The sequence below is a fragment of the Myxocyprinus asiaticus genome, chromosome 23, assembly GCF_019703515.2.
Source record: "Myxocyprinus asiaticus isolate MX2 ecotype Aquarium Trade chromosome 23, UBuf_Myxa_2, whole genome shotgun sequence".
NCBI lineage: Eukaryota > Metazoa > Chordata > Actinopteri > Cypriniformes > Catostomidae > Myxocyprinus > Myxocyprinus asiaticus.
Genome location: NC_059366.1, coordinates 35591358 through 35616094, shown reverse-complemented (window position 1 = coordinate 35616094; position 24737 = coordinate 35591358). Strand labels below are relative to the sequence as shown.

At 39.9% G+C, this 24737-nt stretch overlaps 1 protein-coding gene across 9 annotated transcripts in view; it reads left to right on the top strand.

Moving 5' to 3' along the window:
• The window catches only part of LOC127413886 (sodium/calcium exchanger 3-like), a 70503-nt gene that overhangs the window by 5553 nt on the left and 40213 nt on the right, over window positions 1–24737 (top strand). For 8 of the 9 annotated variants that reach the window (XM_051651443.1, XM_051651440.1, XM_051651444.1 and 5 more), the window contains exon 1: window positions 17369–18963. In XM_051651443.1, coding sequence (XP_051507403.1) covers window positions 17384–18963 — 1580 coding nt within the window. In that variant the 5' untranslated portion in view covers window positions 17369–17383. Of the gene's footprint in view, window positions 1–17106; window positions 18964–24737 lie in introns of those variants that run through there. The other variant, XM_051651435.1, reaches the window with a different exon arrangement.

Below are 24737 nucleotides of genomic sequence, written 5' to 3'. Positions count from 1 at the left end.
TTTAAAATAATGGCATCATTTGCTCACCCATAAATTATGAAATGATGTCATGCTTTGGCACTTCTGTTTTGAACAAATATTAAAATGTTGAACCTTCTATTTTCCATACTGCTTCACTTCTTAATTTAATTATTTTAAATATAGGTGTGAAACTGCCAAATTAAGAGTTTCCTCTATGTTTAATTTTCAGTCAAGAGGTTAATCTGTAAAGTTTAGATCCTTTATTTTTCAAACGTCTCTTCGCTTCTGTCACATATTCCCTGTTTTTGTGTTGACTTTTATGTTGAAATTCTTGTTTAGTTACTTTGTTTATTTTTGGTTTCCATTAAAAGCTGCATTTAGATCCTCATTCCTCGTTACAGAAAGTCTGACCATCCGAAATGGATCTAGCAGCGTGCTTTGTCCAGTTGAGCCGAGCAAACTTTCCAGTTAGAGAATACTCTCGTCTGTTTAGCACCGTTGCCAGATACACGGGATTTACCGATTCCCACTTGAAGTCCTTGTATCAGATCGGTCTCCTAGGTCACAAGTGGAGGGAATTGCCGGAGACCGGTGATTACACGTGGAAGGAATATGTGGAGTTAATTTTAGAGACATTCGCTTCAGAGGAACCTCCTCTCTCAACCCCGGTTCCAATTTCCGAGTCTTCCACACCTCAGCCTGTTCCATGTCATGTCACAGCAATGCCTCAGCCTGCTCCATACCATGTCTCAGCCAAACCTCAGCCTGCTCCATGCCATATCACCACCAAGTTTAAGTATATTCCACGCCATACCACAACCCAGCCTCCCACGGCTCTTGTTTCCAAGTTAAATTATCCACCACTTATGTCGTTCCCAAGTCTCCGCCCGTGTTCCTGACCCCGGAGGTCGTTCCCGAGTCTCCGCCCATGTTCCCGACCCCGGAGGTCGTTCCCGAGTCTCCGCCCGTGTTCCCGACCCCGGAGGTGGTTCCCGAGTCTCCGCCCGTGTTCCTGACCCCTGATCTGCTCTGGTCTCCCTGGCCTCCTGGCTGCCCGCCTGATCTGCTCTGGTCTCCTGGCCGTCCACCTGATCTGCTCTGGTCTCCCTGGCCTCCTGGCCGCCCGCCTGATCCGCTCTGGTCTACTTGGTCCTCCAAGCCTGCAGTGTCGCTCTGGCTCTCCATCCCTCCTGCTCCGCCTTGGTTTCAAACCTCCCAGACTCTGCCTTGTTCCTCTGCTCCCCTTGCCCCTTGTGCCCCCCTGAACTGCCTGTTTACCCCTTGTGCCCCCCTGAACTATCTGTTTTCCCCCACACTCCATGGACAATTTGTTTTTTTGGAGTGTCTGGAATCCGCTCCTTAAAAAGGGGGCGCTGTCACATATTCCCTGTTTTTGTGTTGACTTATGTTGAAATTCATGTTTAGTTCCTGTTTCCTGTTAATTTGTAGTCCCTTTGTAGTTTCATTTTATGATTCGTTTTTCCCTGATTGTTTTCCCCAGGTGTTCCTCATTTCCTTGTTTGCCCATATGTATTTAAGCCCTTGTTTCCCCTGGTTTCTTTGTCAATCTTTACATGTGTTGTCATGTTCTGTGCTTTGTTTCCCGTGTTTTTGTTTCATTCTATTCTGAGTTACTTTATTTTTGGTTTCCATTAAAAGCTGCATTTAGATCTTCATTCCACGTCTGCCTCATTACAGCTTCACAAATGTGCACATCAGAATTCACAGAACTTGAGCTTGGTATCTGTATGCTTGCATATTCTCATGCTCTTGAATGAAAGAGAGTGGAAGTTTAGTATGACTATTCCATAATATCATCACTGTCCGCCTGAATCTGTGTGATAGAGCATTGGGCCATAAAGCTTAAGTGTGTAATTTCTGCGGCACTAGTGTCACCAAGAGGAATCGCAAAAATAATTACTGTTTTCAAAGAGATTCCAGTAAACTCCCCTGTCGTCCATTGGTTGTACAGTCAGATAGTCCCACGACTCCCACCCCAAACTCGTGCCATTGGTTGAGCCAATGATGATGTTTGGGGCTTTACAGGCTGCTCAAACAAACGGATGAATGTTTTCATAGCGTCACAGAGCCACAGTGTTACACTTTTAGATGAAATCATTCTACAAATGGCTTACTTATACAGCTGAAGTCAGAAGTTTAAATACACTTAGGTGGAAGTCATTAAAACTCATTTTTTAACCAATCCACAGATTTCATATTAGCAAACTATAGTTTTGGCAAGTCATTTAGCATATCTACTTTGTGCATGACATAAGTAATTTTTCCAGCAATTGTTTACAGACAGATTGTTTCACTTTCAATCTATATCACAATTCCAGTGGGTCAGAAGTTTACATACACTAAGTTAACTGTGCCTTTAAGCAGCTTGGAAAATTCCAGAAAATTATGTCAAGCATTTAGGCAGGATAGTTGGAGTCAGTTGGAGGTGTACCTGTGGATTTTAAGGCCTACCTTCAAACTCAGTGTCTCTTTGCTTGACATCATGTAAAAAAAAAAAATCAAAAGAAATCAGCCAAGACCTCAGAAAACAAATTGTGGACCTCCACAAGTCTGGTTCATCCTTAGGAGCAATTTCCAAACACCTAAATGTACCACGTTCATCTGTACAAACAATAGTTCGCAAGTGTAAACACCATGGGACCACGCAGCCATCATACTGCTCAGGAAGGAGACGCATTCTGTCTCCTAGAGATGAACGTAGTTTGGTGTGAAAAGTGCAAATCAATCCCAGAACAACAGCAAAGGACCTTGTGAAGATGCTGGAGGAAACAGGTAGACAAGTATCTAGATCCACAGTAAAACGAGTCCTATATCAACATAACCTGAAAGGCTGCTCAGCAAGGAAGAAGCCACTGCTCCAAAACTGCCATACAAAAGCCAGACTACAGTTTGCAAGTGCACATTGGGACAAAGATCTTACTTTTTGGAGAAATGTCCTCTGGTCTGATGAAACAAAAATTTAACTGTTTGGCCATAATGACCATCGTTATGTTTGGAGGAAAAAGAGTGAAGCTTGCAAGCCGAAGAACACCATCCCAACTGTGAAGCATGGGGGTGGCAGCATCATGTTGTGGGGATGCTTTGCTGCAGGAGGGAATGATATATTTCACAAAATAGATGGCATCATGAGGAAGGAAAATTATGTGGATATTTTGAAGTAAAATCTCAAGACATCAGCCAGGAAGTTAAAGCTTAGTCACAAATGGGTCTTCCAAATGGACAATGACCCCAAGCATACCTCCAAAGTTGTGGAAAAATGGCTTAAGGACGACAAAGTCAAGGTATTGGAGTGGCCATCACAAAACCCTGACCTCAGTCTGATAGTAAATATGTGGGCAGATTTGAAAAGCGTGTGCGAGCAAGGAAGTCTACAAACCTGACTCAGTTACATCAGTTCTGTCTTGAGGAATGGGCCAAAATTCCAGCAACTTATTGTGAGAAGCTTGTGGACGGCTACCCAAAACGTTTGACACAAGTTAAACAATTTAAAGGCAATGCAGCCAAATAATAACAAAGTGTATGTAAACTTCTGACCCACTGGGAATGTGATGAAAGAAATAAAAGCTGAAATAAATCATTCTCTTTACTATTATTCTGACATTACACATTATTAAAATAAAGTAGTGATCCTAACTGACCTAAGACAGGGAATGTTTTCTATGATTAAATGTCAGGAATTGTGAAAAACTGAGTTTAAATGTATTTGGCTAAGGTGTATGTAAACTTCTGACTTCAACTGTAGTTAACTGCATATTAAGATAGGATATGAGAAATAATTTTATCATGGAAAAAAATTACACATTACATCTTTAATCCAGCAGTCCTGGTGAAACAGCAATAGATTTACATCCATGTGGCGGTGAACTGCATGTGACTCTCACCATGCTGTGATGTTAATGTTGTGTGATGCTTTGGCTCTTTGGCAGTAAATAAACTGTCTGGTCGCTATGGTCCAGTGGATCAGATTGAATTTCTCATACAAACCTGCTCTGATCCCAAACCACACATACACATCCTCATCCAAGCTCTGTTTGATTTTTATGTGCCTGATTTCAGCGACTCTGAAAATATTCCTATCCCACGCGTTCCAGTGTGTTGCTATGGTAACAAGTGCTGATTCCATGTGCAGGGATAAGACAGATCTTTAGCTTCAGACACTCAGTGGCTATTCAGATATAATTCTACCCAGTGTCACCTCATAACACACACACTAATGTTCATTTGTTTTTCTATCATGATTGGACTTCCCATCAACTTCTATTGTGTGTACGTGAAAGTGTGTTGGCTGTAAATTAGAGTTATGCCAAGCTATCACCCACATCACCCACACGTCCTGCTGCTGTGAGTAATTTTCCCCACAGCCTCAAACTTATCATATCAATAGTGGATTTCACAGAGACAAAACAAGACGGCAACAAAACATCAATTTAGTAGTGGCTATGGACAATTTGTAAACAGATGACATCTAAAATCAATCAACTTGCAACTTACATGACTTCTACTCAGTGAAGCTGGTGTGCTGTGTTCTGCCTCCTTACAGACACACACACACACACACATGTTGGTGTAGCTATCCTTATGAGGACTCTCCACAGACATAATGATTTTTATACTGTACGATCTATAGATTCTATCCTCTAATCCTAACTCTACCCCTAAACCTAACCCTCACAAAAAACTTTCTGCATTTTTACATTAAAAAAAACAAAACATTGTTTAGTAGGTTTTTTAAGCGATTTGAATTATGGAGGCACTAGAATTGTCCTCATAAACCACATTTATAGTATAATACCCTTGTAATTACCAGTTTGTAACCTAAAAAATGTCCTCGAAAACCACCCAAACCGACTCTCTCTCTCACACACACACACGCACACACACACACACAGCAGAGAGGATATCCTGCTCAGCTTTATAGCTTACCACTGCAGGCCAGTGTGGTAAAGCAACTCTGTACCCTAGTACCCAAATTTAAATATTTCAGATTAAAGAATTATTCTGGGTTTAATACAAATTAAGCTCAATCGACAGCATTTGTGGCATCATTTTGATTACCACAAAAATTCATTTTGACTTGCTCCTCCTTTTCTTTAAAAAAAACTAAATTCTGAGGCAGTCACGTGATGCCATGCGAGGATCGGACGTGTGAACGGTGAGCTCTGCGCACTTTGCTAGTTTTAATACCTTTTATGACATAAACCGGTGAGATTCGATACACTCTGTTCCATAACTGTTCTAGGAGGACAACATGTCAAAGAACTTAATATCCTTGGGCTCTGGAGACATTAAAAGACACTTACATGCTCAAGCTGACACCCACGAGCAGGCCGCAAGCGTGGGAGTTGATTTAGTCGGGGAAGTGCGGGAAATGCGGCGAGAGATACTGAACATGTCGGCAATGCTTATGAAGGTCATTGCTGACTTGGAGGATCTTGCTGTGATACGTCGATCGATCACTGCCATGGAGGCGAAGTTTACTGATGTGGTTACAAGAGTGGGGAATGTTGAGAAACATATAGATTATCTGGAGTCATCAGAGAGGGAATTATCTGTTAATCTGCTAGTGACCAAGGTGGATTTGGAGTGTGTCTGGGAGAAGTTGGAGGACATGGAAAACCGTAGCTGGCAGAATAACGTAATAACATATTGTGGGAGTCCTGGAGGGACTGGAGGGACAGGATATGGTGGAATTCCTGGAGGGGCTCTCTCTGAGTCTGCTCAACATAGCAGGCCATAAGCTGGAAATCGAGTGAGCTCACAGGGTTCCGGCTCGGCGATCCACGGAAGGAGACAGGCCCCGATCAATTCTGGGTAAATTTCTGAGATCATCCGATAAAGATCTTGTGTTACGCGAGGCAAGGATTAAAGGAAGGCTTTCTTGGAAGAACCACAGCATTTTCTTGTTCCAAGACTTTGCGAACTCGACAAGAGAGAAACATGATCGATTCAAGGAATGCAAGAAACTTTTACATCAACAGAAGGTCGCTTTTGCACTGATATTTCCGGCCAAATTGAGAATAGATGCTAAGGATGGCCGTAAAACATTCACATGCCCACAGCAAGCGATGTCCTTCATAAAGTCAATGGAGTGAGTAAGTCATCTTGTTGTACTCACATTGTAGCCGTGTGGACCGGCTCACCGAACATTCGCTTGACTCTTTGAAGATTCTGCACGCTCTTTTTGTGCTGGTTCTGCCTAGTGGCTGGAGTTTATTTTGTAGAGCAACACATCTTCGGGAAGGTTTTGTGGATGAATCTACACACTCTTTGTGCTTATTCCGCCTATCGGCTGGAGTTTATTTTGTGGAGTATTTCTTGCAAAGTCATTGGAGTGAGTAAGTCATTTGCTTGCACTCATGTTGCAGCCGAGTGGACCGGCTCACTGAACATTCGCTTGACTGTTTGAAGAATCTGCGCGTTCTTTTTGTGCTGGTTCTGCCTAGTGGCTGGAGTTTATTTTGTAGAGTATCACACCTTTAGGACAGTTTTATGGATGAAGCTACACACTCTTTGTGTTTATTCTGCTGTGGCAGCAGGGGCGTGTTCAAGCATCTCTCCGGAGAGAGAGAAAGCGGTAAGGGCGCTTACACATGAGCTAAATTATGTCTAACACCTGTCTCTAATTTCAGTGAGCACAGGGAGAGCGGCATAAATAGGGCCACGCAGCACTCAGACGAGAGAGAGAGACTGGACACGACAGAGCCGAGCCAGAGCAAGGATTGTTAGTTTATTTGTGAAATCAGTGTGATAGGATTTAGCTTAGTGCTTAAAAGGAAAACTGGAAAGTGGTGTGGTGAAGAGGAAAAATAAAGCCTCACCTTAAGAAGGGAAACTGCTTCTCGCCTCATCTTTTACATCTGCCTATTGGCTGGAGTTTGTTTTGTAGATTATCTTTTGCTGTGTAATTCTGTCTCACAAAATGTGTATAGAAACACCAGACTTGAGTAATCCAATGGCAAGTTTGTCGCGGGGGCTGTCATAGGCATGCATGGACTGTTTGAATTTAGAGGGATGGACGCCAGTTGGAGCTGTCGTGTGCGGGGTTAATGCGCACGTTTTTCTTTTTTCTGTTTTTTTTTCCTATGGGATGTTCGGGGTTTGACTGTTGCACTAATGTTGGAATGTGGTCTTTATAATCTCGTCTTTGACACACTATCTATTTATTCTTATTTGTCAAAATGTCCAATGTTAATATGAGTGGATTGGTTGGGGCACCCCATAAAAAGAAGGAAGGTTATTTCTCTTCCTAAGCATAATAAATACGATATAGTGTTTCTTCAAGAAACGCACCTTTCTCCACAGGAAACTGAAAAATTTGGAAAAATATGGGGTGGGCATTTTTTTTATAGTGCTGGTTCAAGTAAGAGCAGGGGAGTCATTACACTGATAAGTAAACATCTACAATTCAAATGTCTCAAACAGAGTAAAGATAAATTAGAAAGAGTCATTATTGTTTTAGCTGAAATTCAGGGACAAAGTCTTATTTTGGCTAATATTTATGCACCTAACGTTGATGATCAGGGCTGTTTATAGATCTTGAAGGGATGTTGCAAACCACTGGCACCCCTCATGATATAATATTGGGAGGAGACTTTAATCTTTTGTTGGACTCAGTCCTTGATCATAGTGAAGCAAAAATGTGCAAGCCCCCTAGAGCAACGTTGATGCTTCACAGGATATGTAAAAATCTTTGTCTTACAGATATTTGGAGACTTTTGAACCCATCTGGGAGGGACTATTCATTTGTTTCATCAGTCCATCAGATTTACTGTAGAATAGATTCCAACAAATGTTAAAGGCTGAAATCAGTGTCTATATGGAGACCAACTGGGCCTCAGTATCCTCTGTGTGCGTGGCTTGGGAGGCACTTAAGGTGGTTCTCAGGGGCCGGATCATACAGTATGCCGCATTCACCAAAAAATCCAAAGCACAAGAACTCATGGAATTGGAAGGAAATATTAAAAGTGCCGAGGTAGAGCTGAAGCGTTGAATGTCGTCTAATGGCCTCAGGCAGTTGACCCGATTGAAATACAGATATGATACTATTTTGTTACGGAAGGTGGAGTTTTGACTATTCAGGGCAAGACAGTCATACTTTGAGTCGGGGGACAAGGCAAGGAAACTTGGATCAGTCTGATTTATAAAAAGGACAAAGATCCAAGTGAGTGCAAGAGTTACCGTCCAATTTCCCTTATCCAGCTAGACGTTAAAATATAGTGAAGCAGGCAGGTAATTCTTAGGGGATGGAAGTCGGCTGGTTGGGCAGAGTGGCGGCTTTTGAAGAGTTTGGGTGCTTATGGGAAGAAGTGGGGCACTTATTTGGCCTTCCTAGAAGGTTGCCATGGAGGAGCAGTGGAGAGGGACAATTTTGATTAAAATTAATACATGGAACCCCTTTTCTTTTTCTTTTATGTTGGTTAATTTTATATGTTTTTTGTTATATCATCGAGTATTTTCTTTGGACTGTCTGTTTATATGTGTGTCTTTTGTTATTCAATGTTTGACCAATGGGATGTATGTTGGGTGACAGGTGGGTGGCTGGGGGTGCACATAATTAATAAAAGTTGATTTCATGTATTTTTGTGCTGTTTGTTTAAATATGAATATGGAATCAATTAAAAAAGTTTAATGACAAAATAAAAAAAAGTTAAATTCTGGGTTACAATGAGGCACTTACAACGTAAGTGAATGGGAGCCAATTTTTGAACATTAAAATACTTACTGTTTCAAAAGTATAGCCACAAGACATAAACAGTATGCGTGTAAACATGATTTTAGCGTGATAACATCGCTTACTAACCATTTCTGTGTAAAGTTATAGCAAATTTTACAACTTCATTGACGATGGTATGTCAACAAACCCTAAAACCCTAAAATGACTAAAAATTACAATTTAAACAACTTTACAGCTCAAATAATACATGGGTTTTAACAGAAGAATTGATGTTAGTGTTTTTATACAATTATAAGATTCACATTTCTGCCTTTGATGTCTAAATAACCAACATAATTCATTATTCTTTTAGCTGAAGCAAGTTTGCTGATGATTATCAATAATTAAGGGAAAATGTACAGTCAGCCAGTCATTATCTTAAAATGAACCTCATTCAGTGTGATAATAAAAGACCGTTTCATATTGGGGCCCTGATCACCTTGGTTTATTTTAATTATTTAAAATTAATTATTATTTTATCCCTTAATTATTGATCATCATTAGCAAACTTGCTTCAGCTAAAAGAATAATGAATGTTAGTTATTTAGACATTACACTAATGGACAATTACCTGTACAATACTTGGATACCTGGTAAAACTTTACATTGTTGAGTGGAAAGTATTCTTCATCATATACGTTAGTATATCAGTGAAGGAAAGCATATTGATAAGTGTGGGAGTTTTACAAAACGTTTTTTTAATACTATTTAATTAGTTATTAAAAAAATAATTAATAATTTTTTGTTTATTGAAGAAAAAAGATTACAATGAAAAAGTGCAATAAAGGAGTATCAATGTAGACTTGCGTATTTGTAGCAAAATAATTTAGATCACTTGTACACCTGCATCACTTAAAGTAAAAGAAAAAAGGGAAATAAAAAGGAGAAGAAAAATAATTCACATCACTCAGGAGGTAGGAAAGTTCTCATCATAACAAGCAAGAAAATAAATAATTTTTTATCGCTAATATATCTCTTAACATTTATTAAGCACTTGATTTCCAGCATGAGTTCTGCAAATATAGGTAGTTTTTTTTTAAAGAAATGTCTGTTTGTGTATATAAATAAATAAAAAATCGACAGTGTTTTCCAGAGATCTGTTTTAGTTTTCAAAATAAAATGTAATGTCTTTGACACAAAAATCATATTTTAACTTTAACTTAAACAGTGGAGACTCAGATCATGCCAAAAAGCAGATACAAGATCACAAAAGAAAAACATATGATCAAGACTTTCACTATTGTTCCCACAAAAGGTACATGAGTTATTTACATCAGAATACTTAGATACAAGTAGGTTACAAGGGTCGATTTTGTGCAAGATTTTAAAATGCACTGCTTTGATCTTATTAGTCATGCAATATTTATAAGGTAACAACCATGCTTTCCTCCAATTTATGTTATTAATGATAGAGTTCCAGAAGAATTTTACTCATGGGGAAATAGAAATTTGTGAGTGTAGTAGTTCACGAATACATTTTTTATTGCGGGTTTTACTCAGTAAAGAAACTCCTTCACTTTGCCATTACAAACAGGCGTGGGCTGGCGCTGTGGCTAGACGTCATCGTGTACAACAACGTCCCATTTCATTGGCTAGGCATCAACCAATAAATCGACTTCATTGCCCTGTCCCCTGCCAAATACTGGTCTTGCTCTCTCACATCAGTATTTACAAGTGCACAAGTGAGTTTTACTACAGGTTTTTCACAAAAGTAGTTGCAAAAGTCAAGGCGTGAAGATTTTAAGTTGCAGTGCCAGATTTGAGAGGTTGCAAGTGCCAATTTGTAGTTGTACTGCGAAAATGAATTAAAGTACAAAAGTTAATGTGTAATACATGTTTGTGTCTGTAGTTTCATTTATTTGAATGTCATTTTACACATTTGTGACTATATGTCTACAATTGTGAATTCAGAACACAGCTTTGAATTATTGTCTGTGAGTGCAGATTGCAACATTCAACTTCAAATTTTTATTTTACAAGTTTTCACATCGGTGTGAGTACAAATATTTATTGTACAAGTTCTCAAATCCAAATATGCAAGATCTCGAGTTTTGCTACTGATTTACTATCATACATAGACTTACGTTGTAATTACATTTTTGCACAAAAATTTGTTTAAACAAACTGATGAATGAGTCAAAACAATTTTCTGTGGTAATTGACATCATGTTACAAATCTGTTGTTTTTAACTTTTCCAAAAATTAACTGAACCATTATTTTTACAATTTGATCATGATCTCACTTACATTTTAAATCATTTGATCTGTTATAGAATAAATGCATGACTAGTAGCTATTACTCATGCTATGTGGCAAGATAATATTTGGAATAAGGACATTTTTTAAATGTGTGCCTGAAAACTATGTTCACATAGACTTTTTTGACCAATCTGACTCAAATCTGTTTAGGTTATTGTAGTCTGAACAGGACAAAAACACAAAAAAATATGTTTCTGAAATCAGATTTAATGTGTTTTCTTCATCATTCGTTGTGAGTAATGGGTTGTTTCACCAGGTTTTGCGTCTAGAAGACATATACTGCATTCCAAATGGCATAAATGATGCCTTCACAGAGCTCTTCAAAGGGAAAACAGTAATGATGGCCACACTCTAGGATCATTACAATAGAATTTTCAATACAAAATAACTTAAAAAGTGAGTTTAGAATGAACATTTTATTACATCTTTCAGTCCTCCGACAGTGGAAGGTAAAGTCTATGAGGGGAATAGGGATTATCACTTCAGAAAGGAACGCGCCCATGTGCCATGTATATGTTACAGGGCAGACAAAGCAGTGAAAACATCTTTTAAAATAATACAGACATTGGCTTTACTCACCCAAAGAGATGTGCTAAGTTGCTGTAACACACACCGGCTGCGAGCCACCACAACATGATAATGTTGAAAGTTTCACGCAAATACGGGCGCTTGAGCATTTTGAGGGCTTCAATACAGGACAAGTTCCCTTCAAGAGTCTTGCTGTATGCTTCAATACCGGACACAAAGCCTTCAATATGGGACGTTTCGCTACCCGCTAAATTACAGAACAGTAGGCGTCCCATATGGGATAAAATATGGGGTGTCTGGAAAAAACGGGACAGTTGTGAACATTAGCAGCAATAAATATTGCATATGTCACCTCCCCTGTTTTTTAAAGACATTTTCTGTTAAGAATGTTAATATTTGGATACTGCCCTGATGAAAAACGTCCATTGATAAACTCTCATGCATGGTGAACATACGCAAATTTGCATCATTACTATGACAACTAATGTGGACATGCTAGCAAAAGTGACTGCAGCCTGAACAGAGAAAATTTGATCTGTCCACAAATAACCTGCAGTTTGAACAGTAGCAATTGTCACCTTTGGCTTTCTCACTATGCTTGTATACTAAGAGTAATACATCAATATTCTGTAAAGCTGCTTTGAAACGATATGTATTTTGGGTAAGCACTATTCAATAAAACTGATTTGACTTGACTTGAGCACCTCCAATCAGAGCAAGAATACAAAATAGCACAGTGGAGCAGAGACCATCTGACCCCAGGCCACACTGTGTTTCCTCCTCTTTCTCTTTCTCTTTCACTTTCTCTTTTTTCATTTGTTTTAGTGTATGTGGTAGTGGAGACAGAGATTAGGGGGAAGGTTTGAGAGAGAGAGAGAGAGAGAGAGAGAGAGAGTTGGGGGCAGCTCAAAGCTTCAGGCTGGGCTCTTTTGCTTTACAAAACAATTTTTCCCTCATTAAGCCTTCTGTTTCTACACTGTGCCATTTACTTACAGCCCAGTGCATGTGTGTGTTTGTCTGCGTGTGAGAGTGTTTACTACAATCAGGCCTGGTCTGATAGCTCTTGTAAAGTCGTCTCCTGTTCTTCTGTATCTCTTTCTCCATCTCTCTCTCAATTTTTCTCTCTCTTTTCTAGGGGAGTTTGATCATGATACAAAGTAAAATTGGTCCTCCAAATTCTAAGGCAGCATTGCATATCCTTCGCAGAGAGACAACTGTGATGGAAAAAATTAAATCCAAGCAGTGGTGTAGTAGTGACCGAACAGGTGGGCATACTGAATTTTTAGGGTTAGGGTTACCCCCCACCAAAAAAAAAAAAAAATATATATATATATATATATATATATATATATATATATATATATATATATATATAAATGAAAAAAAAATGCAAATACCCCAATTGTGTATTGTATCATTTTCATTAAAAAATAAAAACTTTTATGGTCTGTTGTAATCATAGTCTCATATAAACTAACAACTTGTATGTCTGGGTTTCTTGCTGGCATGATGTACAGTACACTACTGGTATGGTAACTTGATAAGTTTCAATAATAGGTTTGATTAATGTTCCTTTTATTACTAGTAAAAATACTTTAATTATTTTTAATTAAAAAACACACATAAAACATTATAAACTGTTAAGCGTTGTTTAGCTAATATACAGTAAGTATAGTAATGTTCACTAATTAAAAAACACACACAGACAATTCACTCAATGGTGCTGCAGCATCACCTCAATAGATCGAAAAGTAACGGGTCAAAAGCCAAAAGTTATTGATAAAAAAAAAAAAAAAACATTTATCCACCCAATATTTGTGTATGACATATTGTTATGTCTGTAGACCAACACAATATTAGCAACATGATAAACCCAAACTCTATTGTTGTAGAAAGTTGTTAGGAGGACTATTTGTGTGATGCATGGAACAGAGCATTTCAAATTTGTCATTTATGAGGTACCCATTTCAATTAGGAACTTTGTTAGCTTTCCTTACACGCTTCTCATCTTATTTTGTGCATTGTTTTGTTCAGTACGGGGACTACCCACTTATTTACAGAGATCGCGGCTATCTATTAAGATAAGGTATTCTCAATCAAGTCCTAAATATAATATTATATGCTTTGGCAAAGCACCAAATATAACCATCTGCTACACCAATGTTAATAATGATTCCACTGTTACAGTTTAAAGTACTTAGCAAGTTAAGCCGCATTAAAAAGTTCATACAAAGTAATGTAATAATGTTACCTGTCGGCTTGAGCTTAGACGTCGTCTCTGGCAATCTAGCTAAGCAGTGTAAAAACATTGGATTGCATTTCTCTGTATATTTAAATATGTCCCTAAAAACAGGAGTAAGTTGTATACACAAACATTACAACAACCATTGTTTTGGCTAGGTGAGGTAGTCACCTAAAACTACCATGTAGCCACGTAACCCATTACGTCACTGTTCGGTTCTCATGCAGATCTCAGGTCAGGGGAAAAGCATGAGAGCATGCGTTTGTGAGAGGATCTAGATTGTCCCGGGTGTGAACCAGCCCAGCTCAGGCATTTCAGTGGAAAAGGACTATGGGAGAACCCTGTAGACTAGTGAGTATCAAACTGGTTGCCTGGGTAGCTCAGCGAGTATTGACGCTGACTGCCACCCCTGGAGTCGCGAGTTCAAATCCAGGGTGTGCTGAGTGACTCCAGCCAGGTCTCCTAAGCAACCAAATTGGCGTGGTTGATAGGGAGGGTAGAGTCACATGGGGTAACCTCCTCGTGGTCACGATTAAGTGGTTCTCACTCTCAGTGGGGCACTTGGTAAGTTGTGCATGGATCGCAGAGAGTAGCATGAGCCTCCACATGCTGAGTCTCCGTGGTGTCATTCACAACGAGCCACGTGATAAAATATGCAGATTGACTTTTTCAGAAGCAGAGGCAACTGAGACTTGTCCTCGGCCACCCGGATTGAGGTGAGTAACCACGCCACCATGAGGACCTACTAAGTAGTGGGAATTGGGCATTCCAAAAATTGGGGAGAAAAGGGGATAAAATGTAAAAAAACTTTTCATTACAAGAACAGACAGACAGACAGACAGACAGACACACACACACACACACTGACCTTGCTCTGTTGTTGATGTTTTTCAGTGCGTCATTTTGGACATTGCTTATTCTGGCAACATTCACACCTGCTGAGTGAGGCCTTTTGGCTTTCTGCCGTGTGGACCTTCAGTTTCACCATATTAAACCACACACACACTACTCACAAAAATTATAATGGCTTTATTTGCAGAATTCTTAGATAAGATTGCTTGCGTTACCTTTGCACTGCTCATAGCCCTAGAGACTGTAAAGACAGAGATGACTCAGTTTCCCATGCCCATGTCTCAAATGTTTCTCCTAGACAGCAATGAGATAAAATGAAGAGCAAATGGATTAGATTAAGTTTTCTGCTTCTCTAAAAAAAAAAATTATTGAGAAAAAAAAGTCCTCATGTCTCTCATAAGAGATCACAGTATTGTCTCAAACTTTGTGCTCAGATTTTCTGAGCAGGTCTCGACAGTGCGACCGATTCAGTCACATATGCGTGTGAAATTTACTGCGTGCGACCGTGGAAAATTATTTGGGTGCACCGGTGCGACTGACATTTGACACCTTAATTTATGAACCTGTATAGTACCATCAGAATAAATACTCATGTATGCATATACCATTATATACAAAATACTTTTAAAAAGTGTTTTTTTATACTAGTTATTTTGCAACAAAAGTGCTGTTTTCTCTTAATTTAGCTGAGAGAGATGAGGCTGAATCCAGTTCCTTATTTGCCAGCTCCTGGCGCGCTCTCTATTCCTCCGTCTATTTCTCCCTCTCTTCTCCCTCACCACGCACGCATGGACTAAGGGGTCGTTTACATGACAACGTTTTCAACAAAAAATGGAAAACTGTTTATGCGTTTTGGCTGTTCATTTACACGACAACAGCGTTTTAGGGCCTGAAAATGCAAACTTTTGAAAATGGGTTTCAAAGTGCAAGTTTTTGAAAACGATGCCGTTATAGTCTCCGTGTAAACATACAAAAACGCGAATTTATGAAAACGATGACGTCATGCGCACGCGTATTACGTGTTCAGTCTATAGGCGTACTCGCGAGTACTTCAAAACAACGCGCGAGACATTCAAAACTACAATGGTGGACTACAGGACTGTGTTTGTGCTGTTCAAGATTTTGAGTTTATTGACGCTTCTCCAGCAAAATAATTGTAGTAAAAAAGCAACCTTATCGTCCGTCCAGACAAAATTGCTCTATGCTTTCGCCATCTTCATTGTTTGTATTCACCGTTCTGTGGAAGAATGCTTATGTGCGCAGGCGCGTAGTGTTTCTTTACAAAGTGACATCGCCAACTACTGGCCTGGCATGCATAATACAGCATTTTTAGTCGTTTTCGCAGATCAGTGTGCATGGGGATCGTTTTGACAACATTGTCGTCTGTACACGAAACTTTTCAAAAACGCAAAGGAAAAACTTTTCCATTTTTAGTACAACGTTGTCGTGTAAACGTACCCTGAGAGAAAGGCACATAGGCAGATATACCACATAAAGATGGTTTAAGCTGAGTTTCTCGCTTGTTTTATCTGTCAAAATGATGGACAGCCAGCATATGAATTATCCGTCGATGTTTTTAAATTCGGTAAATGATGGTTACTTAAAACATGGCGCTTGTGCATGAGATTCTGAAAACATATCAATACCCGGTGCAATGATCAAAGACGGCCAACAACCGCATGTTTTACATAGAAAAATAAGTACACAACAGCATGTACGAATGCAAAAACAGGCATTTTGAATTAAGAGTGTGAGGTATTTTATGTGTGCTTCATAAGGTGAAAACATTATGTCCAGCCCCGAACAAAATGTTAGCATCGAGCCCTGCTGAGATACCAAAGTTTATTCAAAAGCCAGAGATTTTAATAAGAACTCTTCAAATTTTCCCTATCTGGACCAAATTATCTATCCACATTATTTTATAAATCTTTACTCTTACTGTATGTCAACAATACTCTTATTTGTCTTTTTTTGTCCATTTGTCAATGTCTTTTTTAATTCTCCTGAAGTATCATTGGAGAAACATCTTATAGAAAGTTGACACTTACACCCTGTCTACACCGGACGCGAGCAGTGCATTGCGTCAAAAACAATAACCCCATTATAATCAGTGATGCTGTCTACACCGGAAGTGTCCGTTGCGCAGACAATAAACGGGTGTCACATTCCATTTTGCGCTGCACGTGCTGCCGCTACTACACAAATTAAACTGTTTAGAACGTTTGGGTCGACGCTTCCAGTATAGATAGCCTCAAGCCATTTCGGCACATCGCGTTGCATCAACAAATTACAATTCTGTCATCATTACCTGTATTCCCAATCTGTATGACTTTCTTTGTGGAGCACAAAATGAAAGCAAATGATGACAGATTTGTCATTTTTGGATGAACTATCCCTTTAAATGAGACATAACTGAGAACTCCATGAAGTCTCATGAGGTATGAAAGAGCAACAAATGAGCAAAAAATTTCCTCTGGGTAAGGCAGTAATTTCCTCTTCTCCAATTCATTCCGTTTTTCTTTTTTCACAGGTGGCAAGTAGAACCAAAAACAGCCCAGTGCTGGATTCCAGAGGGACAGCTAGAGTGCGCAGACCCTTGAGGTGAAGGAGGGTGCATGGATCACTCAAGGACAAAAACTTCTGCCTACCTCTGGTTGGGCGTGGTCTCCGTGGCAACAACCTTCCTCTGTGCAGAGGCGCGAGTTACACCAAGCCCACCCCTCCCTGACAACAACACATGTGTTGAGGAGACGGGTCGATGCCAACCTGGCATCATCTTACCCATTTGGTACCCTGAGGACCCCTCGATGGGCGACAAGATCGCCAGGGTCATCGTGTACTTTGTGGCAATGATTTATATGTTCCTGGGGGTGTCAATTATTGCGGACCGCTTCATGGCCGCCATCGAGGTCATCACGTCCCAGGAAAAGGAAATCATTATTAAACGGCCAAATGGCGAGACAACAACCACAACGATCCGCGTGTGGAACGAGACTGTGTCTAACCTCACGCTCATGGCGTTGGGCTCCTCTGCGCCTGAAATTCTCCTCTCCGTCATCGAGGTATGTGGACACGAGTTCCATGCAGGTGAACTCGGCCCATCCACCATTGTTGGCAGCGCTGCCTTCAACATGTTTGTGATCATCGGCCTGTGCGTGTCTGTGATCCCTGAAGGGGAGGTACGAAAGGTGAAGCACCTACGTGTGTTTTTTGTGACGGCGGCATGGAGCGTGTTTGCCTACATCTGGCTCTACATGATCCTGGCAGTGTTCTCACCCAATGTTGTGCAAGTGTGGGAAGGGCTTCTCACGCTGGCGTTCTTCCCCATCTGCGTTCTTCTGGCCTGGGTGGCTGACCGTCGGCTGCTCTTCTACAAGTTCATGCATAAGAAATATCGCACGGACAAGCACCGGGGCGTCATCATTGAGACTGAGGGTGACCGCTCTAAAGGCATCGAAATGGACGGAAAGATGATGAATTCTCATTTTGTAGATGGTGGAGCTGCAAGAAACTTAATGGGCCTGATTGAAGGCAAGGAGGTGGACGAGTCTCGCAGAGATATGATCCGGATCCTGAAGGACCTGAAGCAGAAACACCCGGAGAAGGAGCTGGACCACCTGGTGGAGATGGCCAACTACTATGCACTGTCACACCAACAGAAAAGCAGAGCGTTTTACCGTATCCAGGCTACGAGGATGATGACCGGAGCTGGGAACATTCTCAAGAAGCATGTGGCGGAACAGACCAAACGTAGCGCTAGCGTTCAAGAAGTGCATGTAGAAGAACCAGAGGAATTTGTGTCCCGGATTGTGTTTGAACCTGCCATTTATCAGTGTCTGGAAAACTGCGGGGCCGTATTGTTGACGATAGAGCGTAAGGGTGGCGACATCAGCAAGACAATTTATGTGGATTATAAAACGGAGGACGGATCAGCGAACGCCGGTGCGGATTATGAGTTTACAGAGGGCACTGTGGTGTTCAAGCCTAGTGAGGTTGTCAAGGAGATCACCGTTGGCATCATTGACGATGACATCTTTGAAGAGGACGAGCATTTCTTTGTGCGTCTCAGTAACGTGCGCGTTCTCGAGACGGAGGATGAGGTGTTGTCGCCCAGTAGCTTGCCATACCCAAAAGCTTTGATAGGATTCCCTGCTGTTGCCACGGTTACCATCCTCGATGATGACCATGCAGGCATCTTCACTTTTGAAAGCGCGTCGATGCACATGAGTGAGAGTGTGGGCATCATGGAAGTGAAAGTGCTGCGGACATCAGGAGCACGAGGGACCGTCATTATTCCATTCCGCACAGTGGAGGGACTCGCTAAGGGGGGAGGAGAGGACTTTGAGGATGCGTATGGAGAACTGGAGTTCAAAAACGACGAGACCTGGTAAAGTTGATTTGCTTTAATTCATGTTCTTCCTTTTTTTCTGGGCCATTGGGGTAGGGGGCAGAGTGGGTGGTATTTATAGTATGGAAGTTTATGAAAGTTATGGGGGTTTTTTACACTCTGCACTGATTTGTAATAAATTAAAGGCAGTACAACAAATACTACCATGATGTTTAAATACTTTATGATTGAAATAATATATCATAATGTTTTTGCATTTAAGTAATGACATTTTACAGATATTTTGGGGGAAATCTAATTGTTCCTAAAGTAGTTTTAATTTTCTTTAAGCAAACTAGATTTCAAATTTTTTCTTTTTGATTTTGGGGTGAAATAAGAGTCAGACATGTTCTTGACAGGTTTTGTGAGATGCACTCATAACGATGTATGTACTTTATATTCTTAGTCCCTTGAGATGAGGTTTTAGATTCATGAATGTTAAGTTGAAACTGGTCATGTGATGCAGTGACTGTAGTGTAGGGCGCATGCACAGGGAATAACTTAAATATGTGAAGGGTTTTTTCTTGTTGTTTGCTGTCTGCTTTGTTTTTCTGAGGTGACAGACAGCAGTCAGGGTGACTTATCAGTGCTTGTTTAGATATAGAGCAATAAGATTTCATTGTGACAAAGAAAATACTCATAAACGCAGAGTAAGAGGATCCAGGGCTGCATAAGCACAATCCTTGTGTTGTGGTGTGTGGATGGTGAGTTTCAATTAAATGGGTAGTACTAGTTCAACCTAAGTGGTATTTCACCCTGTTCTGTTGTTGTTAGTGAAGAGTCAAATGTACTTGCAATGAAAGACTCTATATAACATGCAATTTAATCACTCTTACATGCAAAGTCTCTCCACTGAGGTTTGGGGAGGGGACGAGTCTGAGATTTCTCTCCGGAATGTTGGAGTTTAATTAATCCAGTGCATTCATGTGAGATTTGGGAAGAGATCCAGTAATACAGTAACACAGACCAAAGAGAGAAAGAGAGAGATATGTGGTGCATAGGTCCAGACATGCTGCTGGATATTAATAGTGCAGGAAGAATATTCACACAGCATATTCCACATGACACCATGGAGTCCATATGGAAGAGTATGTGGTGTACGAGGATTTTAAAGTCAGACCCGCATTTAACTGTATTAAACAGTTGTTTTAAAAGCATTGCAAATTTTTTGTAATTTAGTTTCACTAAAAAAACGTATTCTTCTTCATTCATATAGCACCTGTTTTTGTCTTCAACTCTTGATACAGAGGGAATTAAAAAAGTAGGTGTTAGGGTTGTCACGATACCATAATCATATCTTATGATACTATACCAGCTGAAGTATCACAATACCAAGTAGTATCACGATAAAAGACTACAGTGTGTTGATAAAACTTTACAATGAGTTTCCATTTGTGAACATTAGTTAATGCATTAGGTATCATGAACAAACAATTAACAACACATTTTTACAGCATTTATTAATCTTATTAAATGTTAGTTAATTAAATTACAATTGTTCAATGTTAGTTCATAGTGCATTAACTAATGTTAACTAATGCAACTTTTGATTAATTATTTTTTATTAGTTTATGTTTTAATTAGCATTAACTAAGATTAATAAATGCGGTAAAAGTATTGTTCATTGTTAGTTCATATTAACTAATGTTGTTAACTAATGTTAACAAATGGATCCTTATTTTAAAGTGTTACCGAGTGTGTTAATTCTTTTTTTTTTTTTTTCACAATTTGGAATGCCCAATTCCCAATGCGCTCTAAGTCCTCATGGTGGCGTAGTGACTCGCCTCAATCTGGGTGGCGGAGGACGAATCTCAATTGCCTCTGTGTCTGAGACCATCAATCCACACATCTTATCACGTGGCTTGTTGAGCGTGTTACCGCGGAGACGTAGCGCTTGCAGAGGCTTTAAGCTATTCTCCGCGGCATCCACGCACAACTCACCACGCGCCCCACTGAGAGCTATAATCACATATTATAGTGACCACGAGGAGTTTACCCCATGTGACTCTACCCTCCCTAGCAACCGGGCCAATTTGGTTGCTTAGGAGACCTGGCTGGAGTCACTCAGCACACCCTGGATTAGAACTCGCGACTTTAGGGGTGGTAGTCAGCGTCAGTACTCGCTGAGCTACCCAGGCCCGAGTGTGTTAATGGTTAACAATTTATACAAATTCAATGTAATACTTTTCAAATCAACCAAATCTACAAAAAGCTGTATGCAAATCTAGTTGCAATGCTGAATGGGATTCTGAGTTTGTCGTAGCAAAGGTGGTTTTAGAAACTAGCCATTCCTCTTGTTGCTCCAGAATTAGTGAAAATAACTGATGGATAAACTGGGAGAAGGGTCAAATTTATTAGCTTTTTACCTAATACATTCTTAGTTTGATGTAAATTATAAAAACATGCCACATCAAAACAGCCAGTTCAAACAACAAACGGCTTTTAACTTTTATTCCATTATTTCTGTGATTATTTGAATGTTGGTAAAATAAAAATAAGACATTGTGACATTGAAAAGACTGTTTTGATCAGCTTTTATTATTATTACAAACGCTTCAGCCCCTCTCTCCTGGTAAACAGCAGCGCAAATGCAGATTACACACACACACCGGTTTGATCGAAAGCCTCAGGGATGTGATCAAAATTATCTGATCATAAGTGCGTAGTTACCGCCATAATGGCACGCATTTGTAATTGGGAAAACATTAAACAAGTGCAACGTTCCACTTTTCAGAGAAATTATATATCTGTAAAGGTTAAGATAAAGCATTTAGGTTAAATGAGGTGGCATCTAACCCATGTGTATTCTGCAAAATCAGTGGGATGTGTCCAAAGGTGTTTATAAGGTTGCTGGTGTTTCCCATTTTGGCTTGAAATTTTTTTAGACATTCATGGCAGATGGGTTTTCCCGGTCTCATCAGGCAAAACCCAAAAATTATTCCAAATCTCGCTACATGAATTGTGTTTTTTAAAAAGCTTCTTACACTTACTCTTCTTTAAATTCATGACACGATCGCCAAATTAACACGCTGGGATTCAGACGTGTGTGTGTAAAGCACGGGAAAACCACACATTAAAAAATAAACAATACCAAATAAGGAGGGGGCCTGGGTAGCTCAGTGGTAAAATACACTGGCTACCACCCCTGGAGTTTGCTAGTTTGGAATCCCAGGGCATGCTGAGTGACTCCAGCCAGGTCTCCTAAGCAACCAAATAGAATCACATGGGGTAACCTCCTCGTGGTCGCTATAATGTGGTTCGTTCTCAGTGGGGCACGTGGTGAGTTGAGTGTGGATGCCATGGTGGATGGCATGAAGCCTCCGCACACGCTATGTCTCCGTGGCAACACGCTCAACAAGCCACGTGATAAGATGCGCGGGTTGATGGTCTCAGACGCAGAGGCAACTGGGATTCATCCTCCGCCACCCGGATTGAGGTGAATCACTACACAACCACGAGGACTTGTGCACTGGGAATTGGGCATTCCAAATTGGGTGAAAAAAAAAAACAATACCAAATAAGGGGCAAATTTAAACAGCATTTTACACTCTTAAAGGCCACTTCGTGAATGTTATGCAGACATAGGTCTATTTCAAATGAATGTTTAGTGAAAATAATATTTACTGCCGCACGTACAACATAACTTACAATACTACCGTTTAAAAAAAATACTGTGGCACCGGCAGTAGTTTTAGTAAACCGTAGCACCGGTATACCTTGCAACACTAGTAGGTGTGAATCTTTGAGTTGACTGCAAATTGATACGTTTCACTGGTTTTCGAATTAAGAGCGATTCAAATTGATTCCATACACAATTTGATTCGATTAACCCAATGAAGTCATATACTGTATATTATCTTTTATTATATAAAAATAGGCCTATATTTTTCTTCACTTTCTCTTTTATTAGATTGTTATAATAGTAATAATAATAATTACTATTACTATTATTATTATTATTATTATTATTAATAGATTATTTTTCTAAAAATCTATGTAAAATCAAATAATATCTTTGTGTAACTTGTAAAGATTTAATACTAATGCACAGCATATTTTAGCGTTGCTTTAAGGAACAACACATCCAAAAACAACATGAGTGGTATCGTGATACAGCTTGGGATCATAAAAATGTAGCTGGTATCGTACCGTAAAATGTGATTAAGCTATCGTGACAGCCGTAGTACACGAATAGCCAACATCATTCCTCATTTATGGCTGAGCCAATGGCTGGCTCACAGAGAGAAAGTTGAGTCAAGACATCTGTATCTCTCATAATAACCAAACAGCTGCCATCACCACCAGCTGGGTTTAGATCACAGCCATCCTGACCAATGCACTAACTAGATTATATGGATCTCTCTTGCCTTCTGTTTTGCTTTAATAAAGGTTGGCAGTCTGCAGATAAACAGAATCTCTCTCTCTCTCTTTCTCTCTCTCTCTCACACACACACATATACACACACACAAACATGGTCAAAGGAGTTTCCTTCTCACTTCCTTCTCTTGGTCAGAGGCAGATTCAGCAGTGTCACTGTGACCCCTCTTCACTGACCTTTGACCCTCTGGAGAAAGAGATGCAAAATGAAAGATAGAAGACATCTACACTGTACAAAATGTACTGTTAATTTACAGTAAATTACTGGCAGCACAGACGCCAGGACATTACTGTAAAAAAATGGTAATGTCACCAGGACACTACCGTAAAAAAATGGTAAATATGGTACCATAATTCTAATTTACAGCAGTTGGTATTAAGATGCATCTCGGGGGATCCGATCACATGGTCAGGTGAGACACATCGCTGTTTACACCTGGTTGCTTAAATACATCTCCTGTAACCACTTGTATTCAGATTTTGAGGGGAGGGTCTCCGTTTCATGTTGACATACATCAGTCACAATTTCAGTGTGTTACTGCATGACATTAAAGTGCAACAATGACATAAAAGACAAAGAAAGCATGAAAAATATTGCAGGCTGTTTCTCCCAGATGCATCTGAAATGTAATCTAAGCAAAAACTCTAAGTAATAAGGATATAGAGTTAATTGGTCTAAATCCGAAGCTCTGGCTCTGACAGCGTACTGCCCAGTAATGGCTTTCCAGCCAGGTGCCTTCCAGTGGCCAAAACAGGGCATTAAGTATTTAGGCATTTTATTCCCAGCAAATTTGTCTGATTTAGTTAGAGTTAATTTTGATCCCTTAATAAAAAGGCTTTCGAGCGATGTGGGCAGGTGGGCTTCATTACATTTATCTATGATTGGGAAGGTTAATGTAATTAAATTAATTGTATTCCAAAATTTAACTACCTGTTACAATCTCTCCCTATAGATGTTCCCCTCTCTTACTTTAAGCAATTTGATAGCATAGTGAAGTCCTTCATTTGGAATGGTAAGCATCCTAGATTACATTTTAATAAGTTACACAGACCTATTGACATAGGTGGCCTAGGCCTACACAAGATTTTGTTTTATTATTATGCATTCGGTCTTAGACATTTGGCTTATTGGTTGCATCCACCTGAGAGAGCCCCTCCCTGGTTTTGTATTGAACATGAAGTTTTTGCCCCTATTTCGCCATTGCAAAGCCTTTCTATAAAACTAACCAGAGAAGTTAAGTTACACCCCGTTATCTCACATTTGCACTCAGTATGGACAAAAGTGTTCAGAGTGTTTCATTCAGACATTTATTTTAATGTTGCCTCAAGCATATGGCTGAACCCAAAATTATGTATTGATAAGTCCCCTTTCTGCTGGTCAGAGTGGATTGTGAGG